General features: G+C 38.5%; 1 protein-coding gene across 4 annotated transcripts in view; it reads right to left on the reverse strand.

The window, feature by feature from the left end:
- Positions 1 to 1,985: 1,985 nt before the first annotated feature.
- The window catches only part of KCNH8 (potassium voltage-gated channel subfamily H member 8), a 362,579-nt gene continuing 338,829 nt past the window's right edge, over positions 1,986 to 25,735 (reverse strand). For all 4 annotated transcript variants that reach the window (XM_075827220.1, XM_075827218.1, XM_075827219.1 and 1 more), the window contains 2 exons: positions 20,934 to 21,013; positions 1,986 to 3,241 (listed from right to left, as the gene is read on the reverse strand). In XM_075827220.1, coding sequence (XP_075683335.1) covers positions 2,525 to 3,241; positions 20,934 to 21,013 — 797 coding nt within the window. In that variant the 3' untranslated portion in view covers positions 1,986 to 2,524. The remainder of the gene's footprint in view (positions 3,242 to 20,933; positions 21,014 to 25,735) is intronic.

Consider the following 25,735-nt stretch of genomic DNA (forward strand, 5'->3'; position numbering starts at 1 on the left):
TTAGTGTGTTTGGTGCAAATTTCTAATAATTTTTTTTAAAATGATTTTTACTTTCTTGAGATACAGCTGCTTTGTATCCTTTATACAGAGCAGCCGTATCTTGCACTGAATCTTGTATCCGTCAGGCCACGGATCTGGCAAATTCAGTGACTGCGGGTCCTGTGTGTCTCTGACATGCAGGATCTAGCTGTTACCGATCACATCTAAATTCAAAGAGGCTGTATCTCAAAGAGTAAAAATAATTTGTAATAAAATCTAATTAGAAAGTTGCACCAAACACACTAATACACTTTTTTTTTTTTTTTTAATTCATACGTTCGAAGGTGTACATAGCCTTTAAGGGTCCTCCAAAAATAAACTGATTACAGCATATCAAACTCCTGGGACCCTTAGTGATTATCTGTAATCTGTGAGGAAACCCAGCAGCAAGTGTTTAATTTCCCTGTAGCACCAACACGGGTGAAATGAAGTATTACACAGTGCCTATTAAACCAATGAGTAATGTATGGATGTGCCGTTTCCTCCAGAGCAAGAAACACTTTTTGAATCCGCTCCTCACTTCTAAGCAGAAGTCCCACTTCTATTAACTGAGAATTTCAAAACAGGCTATTTCAAAATGGATATATATATATATACATACATATATATATATATATATATCTTTTTTTATATATATATATATCTTTTTTTATATATATATATCTATATATATATATATTTTATATATATATATATATATATATATATATATATATATATATATATATATATATATATATATCTATATATATATATATATATATATATATATATATATATATATATATATATATTAGCTATCAGCAATATATATTCTAGTATATTTTTTTCTGGTGCTTTAATTTTAGGATCTGACTGTTGTACATATTCTTTAATTTATATCATACATTTTTTTTTTTTTTACCTGAATATACTGTATATAAAGCTAGGTAAGTTATAGGCATCTAAAACTGTTCGAGATACATTTATTTCACAAAAGCCAGACATTGAACTTATTTAGTCTTTGGTTAAGAATTTTATTTTCTTATTTGTCTACTAAATATATGACAAAAACAAAGAAGGTGACACTACACAGCTTGGTGACAACGTTTTCTATAAGCTACCATAAATAAATCAAAATAGAGATGACTAGAAATATTAACTAGACACATAGGAAAATGTCTAAAATGTAAGAAAAATCATGATTTACTGATATAAGTTATGTATTTATATTTTGGTGAATAAAGTTTCTAATGTTTTGTGTTTTCTTTATACAGTAAGTCTCTGTTTATAATAGCATCATGGCTTCTGTCTATAATAGAGCCATGGCAGCTAGACCGAATCCATTTATGAATAGATCCTGATGGATCCCATTGACTTGTGGGTTCTGTCTGGATTCCTTGGGAGTTCTGGTATTTTTTAGATAGCAAGAATAGCATTTCAGACTGCACTAATCTGATGTTAAAAATACTGTAAGCTCCAATAGAAAGCAAATAATGCTAGTGTAAACAGAGCCTTAGAAATACTGTATCTCCTCTTTCTTTCTTTCTTCCTTTTAAATTCTCATCTAACAAAAATCATCAGGAACCTGAAGGACATGGATTTAAATAAAAAAAACAAAAAACTCAAAGAATCTTCAGTGTGGCCAAATATGGATAAAATTCATGAAATGTATGAAACTCATATTTAGTACTATGTATTAATACCTTAATCTCAGTTGCTTGGCATGTTATATATATTTATTAAAGTATTAGGTGCATACATTCATCCACCTTACATGCAAAATGGGATATTATATTAACTATGTACACTTTTTTCTGAATAATAAATTGTTTAATTCAATATGCATAAGAATTGTGCATTTCTTTGAAAACTGCAAGCTTTTACCAAAAAAAGACATTTAGTTATAAATATTTTAAATACTTTAAATACATATTTCATACCAAGAATATAAAAATAGCATTTTTTTCTGATAAATAAATTAAGAGGTTTCATTAAAATGACAAATAACGTGCAACAACTAACCACCATCTACCAATTCTATTTGGTTGATTGTCTAGGAGATGACATGCAGCGAAAATTGTCCCTATGTCGTCTCTGAACTGACAAATAGACAGCAGGAGTCATGGTTACCTGAAGCAAGCATTGACAGTGCTATTGTTTGCAAATGACAGTCAGGCACTCAGGAAAGAGCATTTGCTTTGTGATACAATAACTCCCGATGACATTTGTGGTCATGTGTTCTTTTGTATATGACTCCCAGCTGTTTTGACCCTAGGGTCTTCAGTCTTTAGCAAAAGTCTGGGTTATAGACCCACAGCTTACATAAATATCAAAAACACACCCACCACACTTGTAGATAAATATGGTGAGGTACTGTGCTTTTTGTATTAAATTTTCATTGAAACAATTTTTCAACAATATTTCTTTAAATATTTCTTTGCAGTTTCATGCATACATTGGTACCATGTTGCTGCTTCTGTTAAATATCAATTATTAGTTATCACTATACATTTATGGCTTTGTCATCTTTATACTCTATTGTACTTGTAACAATGTCACTTGGGTAATCCTCTGTAGACTGTCCGTGTGACATTACAGTTGTCCCTTCCATATCCCAAGATCCTGGCAGGTTTTCAAGGCTTAGTGAACTAATTGCTCCTTGGCTGAATCCTTCTTCAGATCTACTTGGCAGCACCAGCTGCAGAGAAGTGTCAGAAGATGAACACAAAGATGGAGAAAGAGTTGCAGATATAGATTGCAGGGGAGTTAACGTCGTGTCCGAATGAGGTGATGTGCACTTTAAATATGGCAAATGCTCTGCCTGAATAACTTGATAATGGGAAGGAGAATATCCAAGGCCTGAAGTATAGTAATATTCACCTTCTAATGGATTCTCTACATTTCTTTGGGGGCTGCTTCCTACACTTGCAGGATCCATATTCCACAGGTCAGATACAACTGTACCTTGGCATAGTTGGGTTGGGGTTCCAACCAAGGTTTCACCTTGTCTTTGCATGCATTGTTGATTTGTCGTCCATGTCATTCGAGTCTGCATCTGATCGATTGGGGAACCTATTGTAGTTCCCATTGCATCCAGCACTGTGCCATATGTCGAATAGTATCCAACTGGTCGTTGTACTGCTAGGAGGTTTTCTAAAATATTCATGACAATCTTCATATCTTTGCTTAATTGAGATACTTCATGGGTTAATGTACTTACCTAGAAGAAAGAAGTTACAGACATTGAGATTCAAATACAGACATATACATTTTGCATGCAGCAAATATCATTGTTTCTTATATTATGGCAGTAAAAACCCTTTTTCTTGGCTTATATACATTCATGATCATGAGAAGATACCATGGTTACTTTATGACCTGAGATGAAATGCAGTATAATATATTTCACTCATGTTCTTTGGTCAATGCAACAAGCACAAGCCCACACCAATTCCATGCGGTTGTGTGAAGGATTTGCCTGACACAGCTTCTGTGTCGACGCCCGTGGTTAATCAGCCTGCATCTGTTCCTAGGTCTGCTAGAGTGACTCGATATGCTACCACTCAGGCTGGTAGGTTGAGGAGTGGGAGAGCCTATCGCAGCCTGGCCAGATGGTTCTAGTTCCCACCCCTGGTCCACTTATACCTTCATTTGCTGCTTGTCCTTTGCCTGTGATTCTCCTGTTTCCTGGCTCTGCTGTTCCGGCTGTTACTATTGACCTCTGCTTCATATTGACCCTGGCTTGACTATCTATTCTCCTGCTCTGCATTTGTTACCTCGTACACTACTGGTTTGACTCGGCTCGTCCACTACTCTGTTGCTCACGGTGTTGGCGTGGGCAACTGCCCCACATTCCTTTGCTTTCGTGTTCCCTTGTCTTGTTTGTCTGACGTGCACATATTGAGCGTAGGGACCGTCGCCCAGTTGTATGCCGTCGCCTAGGACGGGCTGTGCAAGTAGGCAGGGACTGAGTGGCGGGTAGATTAGGGCTCACCTGTCTGTCTCCCTATCCTGACATTACAGGTTGAACATATTATCAAAGAGATACAGAACCTTAAATTCCAATACTTAACAAAACTATAAAGTGATAATATATTTTAAGACATATTAAAATCAACTGACTTACTGAAATGGCTTACTTTCGATTACTGAGCCGAGGAGCCATGTTTATTTCTGTACCATTCAATTCCCAATCATTAAGTTCTTTCTTCAATTGCTTAGAGATTGCTCTTTGCTCTTTGTGAGTGAATGTGAAATACCTCTCCAGTTAGCACGGTGACCACCTGATTACATTGAAATCTAGGTACAGAAATGGGGGTCACCTTGCTGTCACATGGGATATAGTTATTTTTTTTTCTTTTTACTGTTACCCATAACTTTCTAAATATAAATTGGCAAGTGGTGTATATATGGAAAAATGTCTTAGTATAGAGGCCTACTTTCTAAGTATAATATAATAATGATACTAATAATACAAGTCATTCAACTTTATTTTATTAAAAAACTCCATCAATATTCTAGGCTACTGCCTAGCTGAAGCTGGCCATACAAATATTGCTAAAACTGACAATTTAGGAGGATCGCCTGACAGTCTAATGTTTATAAGGTTACCCGACAGATAGAATGAATGGACATGGTCAGTATTTCAGATCCTTTTATTTCCTGGAACATAAGTCACCGTCAGAGATGTATGGCAGTAATAATCTCCCTCTGTCTATAGAAACAAACATATACGCTCGGCCGATCCAAGTATGAATGTTTACAGGTGAGTTGGGAGAGATAGCTGTCGGAGGAACATCAAGCTCAAATATATGCCAGGCTTAACACTCTTTTGAATAAACTTGTGGATTTCTTGTAGCTTTTTTAAAAATTAATATTTAATCTTTTAACAGGTATAAAAATGCATTGGGCTACATAATTTCATGGCACTTCATTATGGTTGTGGTTTTCAAGATAAAATCTGATTATTTAAAACTTTTTAATCAAATAAAGAGAGCCAGAATTTTCATTATCTGATTATCTGAATATGCAGCATGATATATGTTTTTTGGTTTTTTTTCGACTAAGAATATTTTAGGTCATTATATAGTACTACAAGTCCATTGGAAATAAATAGAGAACCTTGCAAAGAATGATGTTGCATTGTAATGACAGCATATCCTCATTACAAACATGAACTCAGCCGTCAGATTCATAGATAATGTGACAGGTACATTATTTACTGACATCCAAAGCTACAAATGCCACCAATTAGTCTCTATAATAGAAATGCTTAGTTATCTGATTTTTGTTGCATATTTGACACTTGTATAATAGAGTGGACTTGTAAGACCATTTTTACAGTCTTTAAAATTGTGGTACTGATTTTATTTTAATAATATGATTAAAGTTATTTTCATTCTAAATCCTTTGCTGTAATTTTAGTATGGCAGCTTATTCTTTCAGTGCATTCATTATATTTAATTCAATGTAAAGCAGGCTTTTAATGGCGTTAAAGTGATATCTCCAACTTGAAAGTGGTGTTGACCAAGATTTGACCTCAACTGTTATATTACTGGAATCAGAAGCAAATAGCTGCTATGTATATTGGCGTTCAGTGGAAGAACGTCCAATCCTGAACTACCTCCACCTTTAATGAACAATTTGTGGTCTTTTTCCATCTCTATCCCAGAAGATCAGTGTGAGAAAAAATATATATAAATATATTTGAAAATATATATATAAAACGGAAGTCAAAAAGCGCTACTTCATCCAGACGGTAGAAAGTAAATTGGTTAGGTATTAATAAAGTATTTATTAAGGTAACACGTTTCAGCGCCAGACTGGCGCCTTCATCAGACCTAATACATAAAAAACCACAAATAGTATGGTTTATAAACATTAAAAAAACACCAAAATGCCCCCTGAGTGACAGTTGTTTTTACTCTCACTTGCATCTAGTGTTACTACATAGATGTATCAGGGATTTAGTGCACTTCTATCTCGCCTACTTTTTTGTCTTGGCTTCCTTGGCACTATACCCCAAGTCTGAATGAAGTAGCGCTTTTTGACTTTCGTCTTATATATATATATATTTATATATATTTATATATATTTTTTCTCACACTGATTCAATATTGCGTGGTGGAGACTTGTGGTCCCATTGGCCAGGAAGCAGCAGCAACTTCATGAATTGCCTTCAAACAGTGTTGTGCCTGGATACTGCACAACTTTCCCAGGTGAGGATATTTCCTACACCTGGTTTACTCATTCACCTTTGTTTTGGGATTCTGCACCATGAGGCACTTCTCTTTTTGATTTATTTCAGATATCAAGCCAGAAGATCAGTGGTAGGTAGACTGGAATACTCTTAAAGCGGTACGTATAGCGACTGTGCCTGGTACTGCAGTCCAGTCATTCACTACTGCTGATCAGCAGGGGTCCTACGAGTCTGAACCCCACTAAGCAAAAATGGATGGCCTAGTCTAAGGAAACCTGTTTAAGCAGACCTTACACATTAGATCAATTGATTTTAGTGAGACCGACTGATGATCTAATGTGTATGGGGACAGCTGACTATGTTTGCTGTCAGGGGAAAGAAGAATCAGTCATTCTGGACTCCAACTTGCCTGATCCTTTGTACCCCCAGGAGATGGCAGTGCAGTGGATTATACTAGTGTAGCTAAAATGAACAAGTTTTCTTTGCCGATCCAATCATGCATATCTATGCGCTAGCTGAGTGAGATACTGTAGCTTTCAGCCAAATGAGCATTCAGCCAACAGGTATCTAATTTGTGCAGCCAACTTAAGTGATTTTCTCTGTCTTATCTCATTAGCGCTGCACTCATACTGAACATTGCCTTCTTCTCAACACATTGTAACGTGCAATATCAGCATATGCTTTGCCATAAGCAAATCTAGACTTACAATATGAAGTATGGAGGAAAAATAACCACATTATAGAGGATGTTAAAATAAAACCATAGAAGTTTATAAATAATATTGTCATATGTCCTTCATTCTTAATTCCTACTTTAGCCTTTTCCATGTTCTTGCCTTCTTCTCCTGGAGCTATCATGCACAGTTATGCTGATGTAGGAGTGTAGTCCCAGTCACCTCGGGGGCTTTTTCCCTCTCCTCCCACTGCCTGTGAATCATTGTGCTTTGTTCATTTATTCAGACATGCCCCTATTCTGTCTGCTTTCCCCTTTTATTGATTGCTGTTTCAGCAGGATTATCCCAGTTTAACTCTTCTATATTATTAATCAATAGATTTAACAACCAAAAACTTAGCCGTTTCTTACTTAGAATTACATTGTAATATATGCTGATAAATCTATATTGACAAGATATACATTAAAATTCTATTTCTAGTAAACAAACTTTCCTAAAATATTTTTCACTTGGAATAAATTTGCATTTTTGGTATAATTAGTAATAAAGTGCAATATAGCTTTAAAGAAGCACTCCAAGCAAAAATGTTTCCCCCAGTTTGTAATTGAGGATACTTTGCTTAGAAGACTGACCTATGGTATTATCTTGTAGTTTCAGCCTCTGTTCCGGGCTGAAGTGGGGTCACATGACCCCGGCACTGACTGCCTAAGTCTTACAGCGTCTGCTGTATGGACCGGAAGTCAGTCTCTCTATTCAGTCCTATGAAAGCCTAGATGTGAATCTCTTAGGAATGAATAGAGAGACTGACTTCCTGTTCACACTGCAGATGCTGTAAGATTAAGTTAGTCAGAGCAAGGATCATGTAACTGAATGGCAGCCCGGAACGTAGGTTGAAACTGCAAGATAAAGCCATAAACGAGTTTTCTAATCACAGTATCATTTATGCCTCCTCAATACAAATGCGGGACACAAAACATTTTGGCTGGGAGTGCTTCTTTAATAAACTTGCATGTGTAGTAAATGCAGGGCTGTATTGTGTGAATAATTCCTAAGGCCTCTCAAGTGACCAGGCTACTAAATGTAGTGGAATCACTAGTTGAGCAATTCCTCCAGAGTGCACGTTGTGGTCCGTAAGCGATTCTCCAAAGGCAGTTGGAAACGGTCTGGAATAAGCGTGCAAATGATCCGCTACCTAAAGTCCATCACTACTCTGATCAGCAGAGTCTAAGGCTACTCTATGGTCTTCACCAGAGCCCATCGCAAGGCAAGATGGATTTGGCTGCATAGAACCCAGGTTGTATTAACAGAGTATGGTGTTGGACCGGAGGTGCAATGCAGGCAATACCAGATGGAAAGCCAGACTGCCAGAGGGTAAACAGCAACAGAGTTCACAACCATGAGAGATTGAGTCCAAATCAGAAAACATAAGAATGCCAGGAGTTGCAGAGGTCAAAACCAGCCGAGAGCAAAATGTCCAAATCATTAAGCAATAGGGTTAATCTAAAGACGGAGCCGAGGTCCAGTTCCAAGAATCCAAATAGTCAGGTGATACAGGGAGTAGCCAGGAGCTTGATCAGAAACTGCATAAACAAAGAAATTCACAAGCAACAATGTAAGAACTAACCAGACTTAAATACTCCACCCTAGAATCTGATAGGATGAAAACAGAGAAATGAGATTGGCTCTGCAACGCAACCCAGAGCCGCCCAGATGCTAGGCTAGTAGTCATGACAACCTTAAAGAAACGAACGTTTCCTTAGGCTGGGTTCACACGACCTATTTTCAGACTTTAACGAGGCGTACTATGCCTCGTTTTACGTCTGAAAATAGGGCTACAATACGTCGGCAAACATCTGCCCATTCATTTGAATGGGTTTGCCGACGTACTGTGCAGACGACCTGTAATTTACGTGTCGTCGTTTGACAGCTGTCAAACGACGACGCGTAAATTGACTGCCTCGGCAAAGAAGGGCAGGACACTTCTTTGCAACGTAATTTGAGCCGTTCTTCATTGAAGTCAATGATGAACAGCTCAAGATTTACGAGCGTCAAAGACGCCTGCATAATGCGAGGAGGAGCTTTTACGTCTGAAACGACGCAGCTGTTTTCTCCTGAAAACAGTCTGTCTTTTCAGACGTAAAAGTTAGCTAGCGTGTGCACATACCCTAATACTAAAATCATCAACTGTCCGTTACTTTAAGTAGTGCAATCACATAGTATCACATAATACCATCACACACAGGTGAAATAAAACTGTTATACAATGCCAGAGTAATACTGCCATTCAAAGCTCAAATAATATTGATAATATTGCCATACAGAACCCAAATATCGCTATATGGTCCCCAAATAATATAAAAAATAATATAACAATACAGTGCCCAAGCTCAATGCTAAATTTTGGCAAAATAAAACATCATAAAGTGCTCAAGTTATTCCAGAATACATTGCTTAAATAATACCACCATACCAAGGGGTCTGGTTCGCATGCTTAACCCTTTCATGACCAGGCATAAGAATGCCTTAATAACAAGCCAATTTTTGTTTTGTTTTTGTGCCTTTCAGCAGCCATAACTTTTTTATTTTGTTATTGATGTGGCTATGTGAGGCCTTGTTTAAAGCAGTAGAAATGTAATTTTTTTTCTCCTGTACAGATTAAGGGTACAAATAAATTACTCTGTAATTTATATTTTAATAAATAAAAAAGTGTTTTTTGCAATTGTTTTTTTGTTTTATTTTTTTTACAGTTCACATTTCACTCTAAATAGCTTGTTAAATTAATTCTTCAGGTTATGACAGTAATGTAGAAACCTAATACTGTATGTGCAGTTTTTTATGTAATGTATGGGCAATAAAATATATTTATTCTAAAAAATTATTATTTTTGCGAAAAATTATTTTTTATTATTTTATTTTTTTCCTTTTTTTTTATCCCATGAAGGGATAACTTTTTAACAACTTTATTTTATACTAATAATGTATTAGCATATTTCTATATGCTAATACATTATACTGTGTATTTAGGAGGCTTCTCCAAATACAGGAGCTATTAGTAATAGCTCCTATTTAGATCAGGAGTGCTCACTTTCCTACAGCAACGCCAGAAGACGTCGCTGTAGACTCTGGACCTGCACTACGAGCCGTAAAAAGAAAGTAGACGGTCGAGAATGGTTCAATAGATGCAGTCCAGCCACTGGTCCTTCATCAGAAAGCTGCCCCTTAAAGTCCAAACCATTTTTCGTTTTATTATTTTTGTTTTTACCCCCTCTTTCCAAAAGCCATAACTTTTTAATTTTTACATCAATGAAACAGTGTGAACGCTTATTTTTTTGCAGGAGGAGTTGTAGATTTTATTAACATCATTTAAAGTACCATATAATGTACTGGAAAACTGAAAAAAAAATCCTTGTGGGGGGGAATTGGAAAAAACTGCCATTCTTCCATGTTTTTTTTTGTTTTGTTTTTACGGCTTTTACCGTGCGGTAAAAATGTCCACTTAACCTTTATTCTGCTGGTCAATACAAACTATTTGTTAAAAAAAATCATTATTTTGTGTCACCACATTCTGAAAGCCATAACTTTTGTATTTTTTCATTAATTGAGCAGTGTGAGGGCTTATTCTTTGTGAGACAAGCTATAGTTTTTATTGGCACATACAACTTTTTTATCACTTTTTATTAAATTTTTCTTAGTGCTAAGGTAATGAAAAAACAGTGATTCTGACGTTTGAATTATTATTATTTTTTACGGCTTTCACCGTGCGGGTTAAATAATGTTATATAGTAATAGTTCAGACTTTTACGGATGCGGTGATACCAGTTTTTTTTTTTTTTTACAATACATTAGAGGAAAAATGTGAAAATGTTTTGTTTTTTTAACGCTTAATATTTTTTTCTTTTTTAACTACTGAAAACTTCATTTAACATTTTTTTTAAGCTTTTTATTCCTCTTATGGGATTTGAACCAGCAGTCATCAGATCCCGTCATGGGTGGTAGGGCAATGGGCTGTCGGAGGGGGCTTCTCCCCTCTGGCTAACAGCCCTGATGCTGCGGTCGCTATTGACCGTGGCATCTGAGTGGTTAAAGGGCCAGGAACAACGCAATCGCTGTTCCTGCCTGTTAGTGCAGTGTGTCAGCTGTGGTACACAGATCACCCCCGCAGCGTATGGAGCGGACTCAGCACATGAGCCTGCTCCATACTTCAGCCCCCAGCTACATCATGATGCGTTAAGGGGTTTACATTATTTTGGCTAATTGTACCCAAATACCAATGCAAAATGTACATTTCCTCTCTGGTGTGTCTGCCCCACACCAACCCCCACCTGCATATTACTATGAATATTCACACTCTACTTGAAGAATATAAAGGGGAAAAAAAAATGCACCTGAGTAGGGCATTTTTTATTTAATGTTTAATTTTATATACGTACTCTATATAATTAGAGCAATAACGGATGTGATGCTTCAGATTGTTGTAATATAAAATGTTTCAAAAGGCAGAAAAGAAAATGTACTTTTTTTTTACCAGATAAGTCATACACGTTCATTTTGTGCTTACATTTCTCTTCTACAGATGAATTTGATGAAAACCTTCTCTATGTTTTTCACTCACGAGTCACAATTATTTTTCAGTGATGTGAGTAATACAAGTCAGTTGTTCCAGATTAGTTTTAATGGATTAAACTTTCAGACTCACATTGAATGCACTTTATTTAATGAATCAGATGTACAGTATTCTGACTAATGTGCCTAATGCACCATTCACGTGAAACAAATACTATAAACAAATTTTTAGAAGAACAGTGCATACAAAATGCATTTCATTCCCTTAGAATTACCATCCACTTCTGAAATCCTCCACTTCAAACTAAAATAGGTAGGTGAACTGTGAAAGTGCCTCAGGCATATCAGCTAGGGTCGCTAAAAAAGGAGCCATGATAGAGATTTGACTAGCTGATCATAAGCTCAATGTGAAATACATTATTCACAAAGCTTTACCTACTTTGCAGTAATATCCTGAATTGCACTGTGCTTTAATATGTTCTAATATATGCACTACTACATACGAACCGATAGTCGAAGTAATGTATTGCTTTTAGGAGCCTCCGTCTGGAGTGCAGTCTGCCGGTCTATACTTGTCAAAAATAATTAGAACCTGGTCATCTCCATTAAAGACAATGGGATCTGTCAGTGTCAGTTTGGATCCATTTAAATATGGATCTGTCACAGCATCATGACTTCTGTTATAAACAGGAGCCATGGCACTAGAACCTTATTCATAATGGTGAGAACCAGTACTTCCTCATGATAAAACTTTTATTCATTCATTTACAAATAGTATCCAAGGGACTAATAACGATTACATGTTTTGAGCCTGTCTGTCTCAGAGTAATAAAAGATACACACATGATAGTTTGAAAATGAGCAATAGCCAATCAATGCATCAGTATATGTCCCATGACACTACCTATATATGAAATCAAACAAAAAGGCGCATAATTATGTGTTCGAAACCTAGAAAACCTATTCATGGCTTGGTGGGAAGAGATATTCATTTATTCTTTTCAGAATAGGCTTGCAGATAAAATACACCGGTACGGACACTATATAGATGACCTCATTGTAGTTTGGGAAAGTGATGTAGGGTCCGTACCAGCATTCATTAAATCCATCAATAAACATTATTGTATTTTGAAATTTACCCATATGGTGGATATCATATCAATAATTTTCTTGATCTCAAATTAAAAGCAAATTACACCACTTCTAAAGTAGACACTGCCTATACAGAAAAAAAATTGGCGGGTAATACCGTCTGGATAAAGCGACCAACCAAAACACACTACTAAATCAATTCCACCCTGTGAACTTATCAGAACTAAAAGAGCATGATCTGATAATAAGGATTTTGTTACTCCAGTGGGGGTAAAACAAAGAATAAAAAATAGAGGAAAACCCAATTGGATGTTGGAGAGTTTTTTTTCAAAAAAATTGTCTCCAATAGAATCTAGAGAATCATTACAAAATAGTTACAAAAAATAGCCCTGTTATATTTCGGTACCGTAGGCAGATTAAGTAAATTGAACCCCACCCACATACTGTGGCCCCTGAAAGCAATGATGTCCCACACTGTGCCCCCATGTCGCACACCGTACCCCCTAAATAGAATAGTGTCACACATGGTGCCCCTAAATACAATCATGTCATACAGTGCCTGCTTTAGACAGTGTCACACACAGTGCTCCCTGTAAATAGTGTCCCACACAGTGCCCCCGGTTAGATAGTGTCATACAGGGACTCCTGCAGAAAATAACACACAGTACCCCCATTAGATAGTTCCACACACAGTGCCCCTGTAGCTAGTGCCACACTGTTATGATTAGCAGCAGGACTACTGCTAATAAATGATTTCTGTTATCTCTGTGTTTGGGCATTGCTAGGCAATGCCTTTGGTCTGAGTCTGGATTTAGTCATCATTTAGCTTTGCCTGGTTACTTAAGGTAGAGTACTTTTCTTGGGCTTATATATACACTTCAGGTTTTGATTACTCATGTATTGGTTATACTGTTTCTGCCATGTGCTAAACTCTTTCCAGATTCTAGTTGGTGAGTTTGTTCTTGTCTATGTGTTTGTTTGTACGGTGGGACCTGTTGGTCCTCTGAGAAATCTAGTTTTTGTATAGTAATTTTATGTGTATCCTGGGATCAGTAGTCCCATTGGTTTGTTTGCTTTTCCTGTACATTTGTTCTGCTGCCAAACTGTTGTCTTACCCTGCTTTGGAATGGCCACTTATTTTAATGTTAATATTGACAACATCCGTCATGATATTATCTCCCAGTCCCCTAGAAATATCGATGCCCTTCTAGGCTCTAGACTCTTCTTCTCGTCCTACTACCTGCCCTAATGATCCTATTCTCTATCATATCATCCAATCTCTCCCAGGATATCACTAGTCACCTGACAAAAATATTGAACCTCTCTTTTTCTTCTGAAATCTTTCTCTCCTCTTTTAAGCATGCCGTTCAAAAACAACTCTTGACCCATCTTGTGCTGCTAACTACCGACCGGTCCCCAATCTCCACTTCATGTCAAAACTTCTGGAACGCTTGGTCTACTTTCACCTTATCTGCTACCTCTCTGATAACTCCATTCTTGACCCCTTACAATCTGGTTTCCGCACTCTACACTCCATGGAAACTGATATCTTGGCGGCTAAATTTAACGGCAGATACTCTCTATTGATACTTCTGGATCTCTCTGCAGCCTTTGACAGTGTAGACCACCAACTCCTACTTAATATGATCCACTCTATTGGCCTTAAAGGAACAGTGTCACGAAAAAAAATTTTTTAACATCAGTTTGATTTTAGTCTTTTATTAAAAACTTTTATATTTATTTGTGTGTTTGTGTTTTACTTTTTTTTATTTTTACACTTTTTCTTCCCTATGGGGGCTGCCATTTTTTACTCCATTTCTGTATGTGTCGATTAACGACACATACAGACATGGAATACGGCAGCTACAGTCCCATAGTTAATGCGAACGGGGCCCGTTCCATCCACTATGGTGTACGCCGTCTGTGTGGGAACGGCGCATGCGCCACTCCCACACAGTCCAAGCTGAACTGAGCGCCGTCCGGCGCCATTTTCCTGTAGACCGGAAGTCGCGGCCGGACAGTAAGATTATTACTTCCGGTCGCGGCTTCCGGACTTGTGCACTTGGAGCAGCGGCAGCAGACGGAGCAGACGGACCGGAGGGAGCGGCGGCGGCAGGAGCAGGTAAGTGATTTCTTTGTATGTTCGTGTTTCAGTGTGTGTTTACTAGTGTATGTAAACCTACTACACTGTGTGTTAGCTCAAAAAATGGCGACACACAGTGTAGGAAGTTTGACCGTTCAATCCCCTCGTTTCTCCCGGCACTAGCCAGGATAAAGGAGGGGGGGATTCTGAGAGCTCACTAGAACGAGGGATTTTTTTCCAATTTTGCAGCATAAAGCAATGTGGTTGCTTTACCACATGCAATGCTGCAATTTTGGGAATTGCTCCATCTAGTGACCAGTGCTGGGAAATATTATAATTTATAATATTTCCTTACTCGTGAAAAAAATAAAAAAAATTAGAACAATGTTTAATCACCTACACACTAATTGTTTAACTAAAAAAAAAAAATACATTTTTTGCTAACAGCACATTCCCTTTAAGGGCACACCTCTCTCTTGGTTTCCTTCCTGTCTCTCTGACCTCTAGTTCAGTGTGTCATTTGCTGGTTCTACTTCTTCTCCTCTTCCCCTTGCTATTGGAGTTCCTCAGGGATCAGTCCTGGGTCCACTCCTTTTTTTCTCTTCACACAGCCCCTATTGGACAAACCATCAGCAGATTTGGCTTCCAGTACCATCTCTACGCTGATAACACCCAATTAATTATATGCCTCTTCCTATGACATCACCCCTGCTCTGATACAAAACACCAGTAGTTGTCTGTCCACTGTCTCTAACATCATGTCCTTTCTCTATCTGAAACTGAATCTTTCTAAAACTGAGCACCTTGCGTTCCCACCATCTACTAACCTACCTAAACCTGATGTTTCCATCTAAGTGTGTGGTACTACCATAACTCCTAGGCAGCACATCTGCTTTTTTTTCTTTACTTAGATCTTTCCTTTACTTCACACAATCTTTCACTTACAATTTCCTGTCACTTTCACCTCTAAAACATCTCCATAATCTGCCCTTTTCGTAATGTGGAAACAGTCAAAACGCTCATTGTTGCTCTGATTCACTCTCGTCTTGACTACTGTAAATCATTACTAAATGGTGTTCCTGGAAAAAAAGAAGAAATGATCTAGCGCTTGTCGAAGATCGTAAAAAGGAACCACAGTTCCAAGTTTATTCCAATAATAACGAGCCATGAATAAGGACAAAAGCGTTGTCCGAAACGCGTAGGCTACTGCTACCACCCCCTTGCATTTGAACTTTTAATTATTGGAATAAACTTGGAACTGTGGTTCCTTTTTACAATCTTCTACAAGCGCTGGATCATTTCTTCTTTTTTCTTGTTGCCTTGCCATCTGCTGTCACGCAGGATCCGAGTGCAGTCTGGATTAAGACAACTAGTGGGTGAGCTGGAGGATTCCTCCCTTTTCTTTCTAAATGGTCTTCCCCACACTAAACTCTCCCCATTCCAATCTATCCTGAATGCAGAAGCATTCATCTTTCTGTCCAAAGTCTACACCAATGCTTCTACCCTGTGCCAGTCACTGCACTGGTTGCCCATTCCCTTCAGAATTAAATGCAAACTTATTACTCTCACCCACAAAGCTCTCCACGGTGCTGCACATCCTTACATCTCTTCCCTCATCTCTACCCTACCCTTACGCTACAATCCGCCAACGACCGTAGATTAACATCCTCCATAATCCGAACCTCCCACTCTCGTCTCAAATATTTTTCTCGCACTGCACCAGTTTTCTGGAATGCACTACCCCAGACATTCAGATTAATTCCTAACAGCCACAGTTTTAAACATGCCCTGAAAACACATCTTTTTATACAGGCCTATAACATTAGCTAATCTGACTCCTTTCCCTGGCCCCCTTTTATGTTAGTTATCAGAACCTGATATCTCAGATTAACTCCCGTAGTAGTAAATGGCAGTTACTACCATTCACTTCTATGGGACTTACGGAAACAGCGGAGCTCAGCGATCTATGCTGTTTTCTTCTTATATGGTTGGAAATCACAAGCGTCAGCGGAAACACAGAAAGCTAGAATGGGGTTTAACTAGTTGCCGACGCAGGACGAGAATACTCGTTCTGAGCGGCGGGTACTTCGCGCATTAAGACGAGCATTCTCATCCTGTGTGACAACCGTGTCCGCGCGCGATCAGGAGCGGGGCAATGGCTGTAATATACAGTCGCAGCCCCGCTCTAACGGTGGAGAGAAGAGAAACCCCTTGAATGCTGCGATCAAAGCTGATTGCGGCATTCAAAGTAAATAAGAGGAGGGGGGACTGCCCTTTGATCACGTCACAAAAAATCCCTGGGATGCTATCGAAGCCCATAACTTGTATAGTCAGACAGCCCAGGGTCCATTGAAGGACCCCAGGGCTGTCTGACCATATTTCCTGTTGTCAGGGCATACTTAGGTATGTCCTAACAACTGCCTGTGTACTATCAGTACACAGGCTAATGTACTGGCATATAGATATATGCCATTACAATACAGTTAAAAAATGAAAAATCCCTCTATGGGATTAAAAAGAAAGTTAAATTAAGTAAAAAAAAATATTATGTTAAATAAATAAAAATTAAAAAAATACCCAGAAATACTAATTTTTTACAATAAATAAACTTTTTAAAATATAAGTCCCAAAACATGAAATAATATAGACATATTTGGTATTGCCACAACCGTAACAACCTGAACAACAAATGTATAACATTATTTATGATGATCGGTGTATGGTGTAAAAAAAAAAAATATTAAAACTGCAGCGGTACTTCTTTTTTTCCACCTTTTCGGCTAAATAAAAATTTATATGAATTAAACGATAATGTATTTGTACCAAAAAATATCACCTACATAAAGTACAACTCGTCCCGCAAAAAACAAAGTCTCATACAACTACGTCGTACAAAAAATAAAAAGATATGAGCGTCGGGATGCAAAGAGGGAAATATAAAAAAAAATGGTTCTGTCCTCAAGGCCAAAATTGCCCGCGTCCTTGAGGGGTTAAGGGGCCCGGTTCTAGAGATAGGTGCGTGTCCCAGAGGTGGGGCCCGCATTTATCTGACATTTCTTGCATATCCTGTGGATATGTCATAAATGTTTCTGATGGGAAAACCCCTTTAAGGCTTTAATCTTTAAGAGATTGAGAAAAGAAAGAACCGCTCTTGTTTAAGATCAGTGTTTAAGTCAATAATACGGGTCTCACTGGATGTGTAGCTGTTAAGGAGTGGTTACTGGGAAAAATAAACAAAAAGAAGAAGAAAATTTACACTAAAGCAATGAAACAGGACATCTGCTATGTGAAACAATGGAGAAATGGAGTTTTATGGATTGATGTGTGTTAATTTGATATCTTTGAAAGCTAAAAAAGGCAGTATGTACGTTTCTAAAGCAATAAAAGAGTCTTTAAGCCATGTCTACAACCATCAGTCAAGCATGGTGGAGGATCAGTGTGAGGCATCATGAATGCTGATAAGTACAAACACATTTTAGTTGATTGAGAAAATTCATTGTACAGCAAGAGAACAAATCTAAACACACTGAAACATAGAAGCTGCTGGTGTTTTTAGAACAAAGGACAGGCTATCTTATAGCCTAGACCCCAACATTCTTGAAGATGTTTGCTATTACATAAGTAGAAGAAAATTCACCCAACTTCTAAGACTGAACTTTAGAAGTGTTTACAAGAAGCAAGGAAAAATATCCCTGCATATATATTTTGCAAAAACTGAAATCGAGAAAGGAAGTTATCAATAAGGCAAAGAATGGATACATAAAATTGTGAAAATGTTGATGCTATATTAAGTTGTCGAGGCTTCTGTGTGGTTTTCTGCTAAATATATATTTTTTTCCCTGAAGCTGAAGAATGAATTAATGATCTTTTTGACTGGAAATGAAATAAAGGAAATATATTTTGCACTTTTTATTAAGGTATCATTATTTGATTAAATGTATCCAATGAATGAGTAATTCCATACAAAGCCTAAGTAATACCTCTTTCCAGTGTTTAAACAATATTTCTGTAACAAATAGTGCTTTCGTAACACTGACATATATTGTCCACAAATTACTGCCATTCATTGTCCAAATAAAGCTGCCATACAGTTTTCAAATAATATATTGCTAAACAGTGCCTGAATACTACTCCTATACAGTGTCCACAAAATACTGCATATTCAGCCCTCATAATGCCACCATATAGATGAGAATAGAGCATAAGGCAGAGGGGACTGTGTGGTGGTGATTTAACTCTACGCACACTGCCAATCACAATTTTGGGAGCAACAGAAGTCATATGTTGACACTTCAGCTGAATATCTTCAAAAACAAGAATCTAAAATGCAGGGACGTAGCTAGGGGGGGGCAGGCGTGGCATTTGGCCTGAGTGCAACTAGGTGGTAGGGAAGTGGGGGGCGCCGCAGAGCAACTGATTGCTGCTAATATGTCGGACACCTGAAGCAGAAATCAGCTTTAGGAAGAGTCAGGAGTTCATGCAGCAGCGTTCTGACTGGGGTCTGTGACGGCCAGGGAGTGGACCAGTTCAGTGACCAGACCTGTCACCTGACCTCACGTGACAGTCACGAGATGACTCAGGTCAGGTGACTGGACTGGTCCACTCCAGGGGTGCCTGTCACCGACCCTAGTCTGCCTGCGCCGCATGACCTTCTCGGCTCCTCCGGTAAGTCACGTCAGGCAAAGCAGAGAGTGGTAGCGGTAGACTACCGCTCGCCGCTCTGTTTACAGTGTGGCGCAAAGTACAAGGGGGAGTGTGGCGCTATTTAAAAGCGGTGGAATGTGGCGCTATTTACAAGGGGGGAATTAGGCGCTATTTACAAGGGGCAGCAGGCTGTGTGTGGCACTATTTACAAGGGTGGGAGTGTGCCGCTATTTACAAGGGGTGGAGTGTGCCACTATCTACAAGGGGGGAAGCGGGCTGTGTGTGGCACTATCTACAATGGGCACTGTGTGGCGCTATTTACAAGGGGGGCTGTGTGTGGCGCTATCTACAAGGGGGATGTATGTGGCACTATCTACAAGGGGGCTGTGTGTGGTGCTATCTACAAGGGAGGCTGTGTGGCGCTATCTACAAGTGGGGCTGTGTGGCGCTATCTACAACAAAGGGGCTGTGTGGCATTAACTACAAGTGGGGGCTGTGTGTGGTGCTATCTACAGGGGGCTGTTGGTGGCCTCTTTAATTTATTTTCTTTTAATTTATTTTTATGTCAACTACGTTATATAACTATATCGCTTGTAAAATGTAGAAATGCTTTTATGCTCGAGTTACATTAAAAAAATTGTGAAAAAAAATGACACCTCATTGATTGGTAGAGAAAGCAAACATGGCGAGGGGGAAGGAGATGTCTGGAAATAAGTTGGCTGGTGCAGGAGAACCTAGCTACGCCTCTGTAGAATGCCAAACATCTGCAATGACGGGACATACTTCCAATGGACAATTCTTTGAAAGCTGTCATATGTGTGTGCATGAGGAATAACACTATTTCTGGCCATTATATGACTTGTATGTGTTATTATTCAGCAGTTTTTCCATCTGCAGGCTCTATCTCTAATTCTAAATTGTCTCTGAGCTAGTGGGTGAGCCTAACGGCTATCATGTCTTCTATACATTGTACACATAGAAGAGGAGAATCCCTCTCTCTTATATCTATCTATAACATATATAAAAGCTGCAGCAGCATGAAAGAGATTATAAAGCAGTAATGAGTAGTGTATCAGAGAATCCAGCACGAAATCTTTCCTTCATGTCTATGTGTTTCTCTGTGCTCCTGCTTTCTTCCCCTGCTTACCCCTCCCCCTCCATAGACTTACATACAGTGTGTGTTGCTGAATTACTCTCTCTCTGCTCCCTCCTCCTGCTCCTCCTCCCTTCTTTATAGACTTACATGCAGCATATGTTGCTGAGTCACACTCTCTCTCTGCTCCATCCTCCTGCTCCCCCTCCCCTCTCCATAGATTGTTATAGTCAGGCAGTGAAGTGACACCCCCCACCTTCTGCAGTTTGTTTCCTCTGCTCTGTAACCAGGGACGGACAATGATTGACGACAGGAGGTGGACAGCAGATTACAGGTAGGGCAACACCTAGTGGCAGTGACTTCACACAGAATTTGCATGAATAAAACAACTGAATTTTAACAGTAAGTAAATGACAAAGTTATTTTATATCAGGTATACTATTAGATCAGCATAAGTTGTTTGAAATGCTAGCGTTCCCTTAAAGAGCAGTCATAAGAAATAAAAGTAACAATGTAATATATACAGTATATATACACACATTTCATAGTAAAAGAACAAAATACCTCATGGTTTAGTCGGGTGATCTGTTGTTTTGTTTCTTCAGCAGTAATAAAAAGCATTGCAGGGTTGAAATCTGAAAAGTCTGTAAAGATAAATAACAAGGGACAATTTTAAAATACACAATATTAGTCCACTGTAGTAAAGTATACTTTAACCTTTCACTCATTTGTAATTAGAGAAGAGTAACCAAAAGGAATATATAAGCAGAGACTTTTTACAGAACCTCTGAGTAGCGGACTCTCCATCCATCAAGAAATTATGCCTGCTCCCTCCCCTCCTTCACATGTTATATGGTTTGTGCAATACCCCATAACGACAAAGTGAAAACCGAATTTGTTAATTTTTTAACATTTTTTTTAGAAACAAATAACTCAAATTTCACATCGACATAAGTATTCAGACTCTGAATGGCCTCTTACTTTTCTAGATCATCTTTGATATGTTTCTACACCTTGATTGGAGTCCACTTGTGGTAAATGCATTTAATTGGACATGATTTGGAAAGACACACCCCTGTCTATATAAGGTCTCACAGCTGACAATGCATATCAGAGAAAAAAACAAGCCATGAGGAGGAAATAACTGCCTTTAGAGTGTGGAGCCACAGATCCGGAGAACAGTACAAAAATTCTGCTGTACTGAAAGTTCTCAAGAGCACAGTGGCCTCCATAATTCCTAAATTGAAGTTTGGAACAACCAGGACTCTTCCTAGAGCTGGCCCCCTCCAAACTAAGTAAACAGGCGGAAAAGGGCCTTGGTAAAAGTGGTGACCACTAACCCAATGGGCAATCTGACTGAGCTCCAAAGATCCTGTGTGAAGATTTGAAAAACTTCCAGAAGGTCAACCACCACTGCAGCACTCCACCAATCTTGGCTTTATGGCAGAGTGGCCAGAAAAAAACCTCTCCTCAGTAAAAGACACATGAAAGCCCACCTGGAATTTGCAAATAAGAATCTAAAGGACTCTCAGACTGTAAGAAACATGATTCAGTGGTCTGATGAAACAAAGCTTTAATATTTTCGTAACTCTGTGAGTGCTGGTTTTATGTCCGGAATTCTTCTTTTGGTCTTTATACCCTGGCCCTGATGAAACAAAGATTTAACTTTTTAGCCTCAGTTCTAAGCGTCATGTCTGGAGGAAACCAGGCACTGCTCATCACCTGCCCAATACCATCCCAACATTGAAGCATGGTGGTGGTAGCATCATGCTGTGGGTCTGTTTTTCAGCGGCTGGGACGGGGAGACTGGTCAGGTTTGAGGGAAAGATGAATGGAGACATGTACAGAGATATTCCTAATAAAAACCTGATCCAGAGTTCTCTGGACTTCAGATTGGGCTGAAAATTCACCTTTCAACAAGACAATTACCCTAAGCACACAGCCAAGACAACACAGGAGTGGCTTAGGGACAACTCTGTGAATGTTCTTGAGTATCCCAGTCCTGAATTGAAGCCAATTGAACATCTCTGGAGAGACCTGAAAATGACTGTCCACCGATGGTCCCAATCCCACCTGACAGAGCTTGAGAGGATCTGCAGAGTAGAATGGTGAAAAATCCCCAAATCCAGGTGTGCAAACCTTGTGGCATCATAACCAAGAAGACTGGAGGCTGTTATCGCTGACAATGGTGCTTCAACTAAGTTCTGAGTAAAGGGTCTGAATACTTATGTCAATGCCATATTTTGATTTTTCCTTTTCAATAAATTAGCAGAGATAACAATCAATCGCTTGATTGAGTGGGGTATTGAGTGCAGAATGATGGGGAAAAACGGTTTTATTTTAGCATAAGGACACAACAAAATGTGAAAAAATGTAAAGGGTCTGAAAACCTTCTGAATGCATTGTATATACACTTGCAAGAAAAAGTAAGTGGAATTTCTGCATTGATTAGTAATAAAATGTGGCCTGATTGTTATCTAGATCATAATCATAGTCAAACAATTTTATCTGGTAAACGTGTCTAAAATATCACACATATTTGAAATGCCTTTATTTTGATAAACACAATTATATTACTCTGGAAATGCTTACTGTGTGCACCTAGCCTTCCTGTGTGTACAATGCACCTACTGAGCTGAATACCCTTTGCCCAAGAATACCCTTCCAGACCCTTCACGTCAAACTGGGTGACTTTTTGCACAGGGTCAATATTACTGGTTTGCCAAGACAGCTAGAAGCATGACTCCATCCTGCTGCTGGTACTGCTACTGGTGGCACTTTTCTTGTTCCTATGAGTGACTGAAGCAGTGAAGTGACAATGTTGTCAAGTGACATACAAGGGACAATGATGTGTAAAGCCGTTTTGGCACAGTAGGTCCAGCAGAGTATTTTCAGTGGTATAGGATCTGCTAAAATAGTAGCATATTCTCGTATGATCATGAGTTATAGCATGGCATGGCAGCCTCTCGATAGTACACATATGATAAGGTTGTGTGGAGAAAGCAGCAAAGGGTAGCTATGTTGCTGGTAGGGACTGGGAGAAGGAATCCTCAAAGAATGGTGAGGAAGATATGCTTTAGAGCTATAAAAAAAAATACTAAAGAATTGCTTAAAAAAACCAATGCTCCAATATAATGGTATTATGGAATCAGGGGCAAAGACAGACAGCAAAGTTCGCCAGTGCATGAACAGTGTACTTTCTCTCTAATAGCTCATCATAGAGCAGACTCTTATGTCTCTCTAACAATCCAGCAGTAATGGTGAGATATAGAGCTAATAGAATGGTGAGCTATATGGAAGCTCTTAGCTACGCTTCAGGTGGCAGTGGGCCCCCTTACCTATCGGACTGCTGTGCAGCTGCACAAATTGCACATATGGTATGTTTGCCCCTGACCAGAATACCGGAGTGAGTGGAACCTTCTGTCAGGCCGAAGAATACATTTGTATACGCTATGGCTTATTTTTCTACCATCTGAATCCCAGTAGCAGACTACCATGAATTGTAGTCTATAGCTTGCTGATGATGAATTCATCCTGCAGTCTAGTAGTACATTTGCATCACTCCAACATCTAAGCTAAGTAAATGTATCTCTAACTATAACATTCAATAAAAGTGGGTATTGTGCACAATTATTTAACAATCTAATCTAATTCAGACAGAAATGTTGTTTCTTTTCTGCATATATTTTCTTCTTCTGGTTTCTCTAAATGCATATTTTCTCTCTCAATTCCAGCTGAGTGCTTGGGTCCTTTTTGGGGTGATGATAGTGCTGTGCTATGTGCTTTGATCCAATCAGATATCTCCCCTTTGCTGCTCCCTCTCCCCTTTCCTCTTCATGCTGTTTTACTGAATCATTGAGTGAAGCTGCAGCAGCATCCCCCTACTCCCTGTCCTCTTTTTACTGTTTTACACAAGATAGAATTTTTGGTGGCTGAGTAAGTTTCTGTACTTTAAGGCTGGATTCACACGAGCACATTATGTCCGTAATGGACGGAACGTATTTTGGCCGCTAATCCCGGACCGAACACACTGCAGGGAAACATTATTACAGTACGGGACAGTTGTCCCACAGCGAGGCAGTGACTCCTAGCATCGTACATAACTATAATGCTAGGAGCCCGGCTCCCTGCACTGTGTTCGGTCCGGGACTTGCGGCCGGAATACGTTCCATCCATTACGGACGTAATGTGCTCGTGTGAATCCAGCCTTACAAAGAACCTGTAGGCAGGGAACAGTAGAAAAAGATACAGCACCACTTTCCCCTAATGAGATATATTGCAAAGTTTCACATGCATTCACATGTACTATGTAATATAATGATAGACATGCTTTAACCTGAAAGATAATTGCTTGACACTTTTAAGACAACTAGACAGAGAGGATATAAGACAATTACAGCATGTTTACTGAGTTGTTTTGTCATCAAAATAATAGAATACTTTCTAATTGTTTTATTATCAGTAACCTTTACTTATATAATCCTTGCTATATTGAAGTTTTCAATATAATGTTCCTATTAATAGCTGTTTATGAATATATCTCTTTTAGCCTGTGAGGAAACTAAGAAATCTACAACAAAAAGAGTAGACCCAATTTAAAATAATGGTTCTTTTTTGGATCCGTTCCTCTTTAAGCATGACATTCTACGTTTTAATGGTTTGCTTTTTCAATACTAATGTCTGTGTAATAATAATTCTGTGTTTCTTTACAGAGGTATAGTACTACAGCAATACACAAAAAGCATTGACTATAAAAATTGGTGGACATGGGAAGTAAAGCATAATTTTATATACAGTATGTTTAAATGCACAAAAGATAAAGTAGCATTTCTGTATTTACAGAAGCAGGCAGGAGATTGAAGATTAAATAAATACTTCAATTATTTTCAGCTCATGGACAGAAGCAAACATACTGGTAGCAGCTATCCAATTACAAGAGCACATCAGCAATAAGAAAGGCACAGCAGGAAGGATCACACAGCAGTAGAGGAGTTACTTGCCAGCGGTTGAGTTAATGAATATGTTATTGGGAGGGATTTGACATTGCATTATATTGCTGGAATATATGTGTTGTTGAGAAGCTACTTTTTAGCACAACATAACATAGTGTAAAATGCTTTCCCAACAGGCAGCGCCATAAACACTAGAAGAGCACTGCTATCCTTTACTGTCACCGTTACCTGAGTTATATTGTTGGAGATTAAAAAAAAAAAAAATCTCTGTATGTTATGGCAATTTATACTGACCTAAAAAAGATTTTTCTGTATATGTTAGGTGGCTTCTCGGTTCAAGCGCTTTAACTCTCAATATTCAGATACTATAGCCTTTAAATACCATATTGGGGGAAGCAAAGCTCACGCTTGGAA

Source organism: Rhinoderma darwinii, chromosome 5, assembly GCF_050947455.1.
Source record: "Rhinoderma darwinii isolate aRhiDar2 chromosome 5, aRhiDar2.hap1, whole genome shotgun sequence".
NCBI lineage: Eukaryota > Metazoa > Chordata > Amphibia > Anura > Rhinodermatidae > Rhinoderma > Rhinoderma darwinii.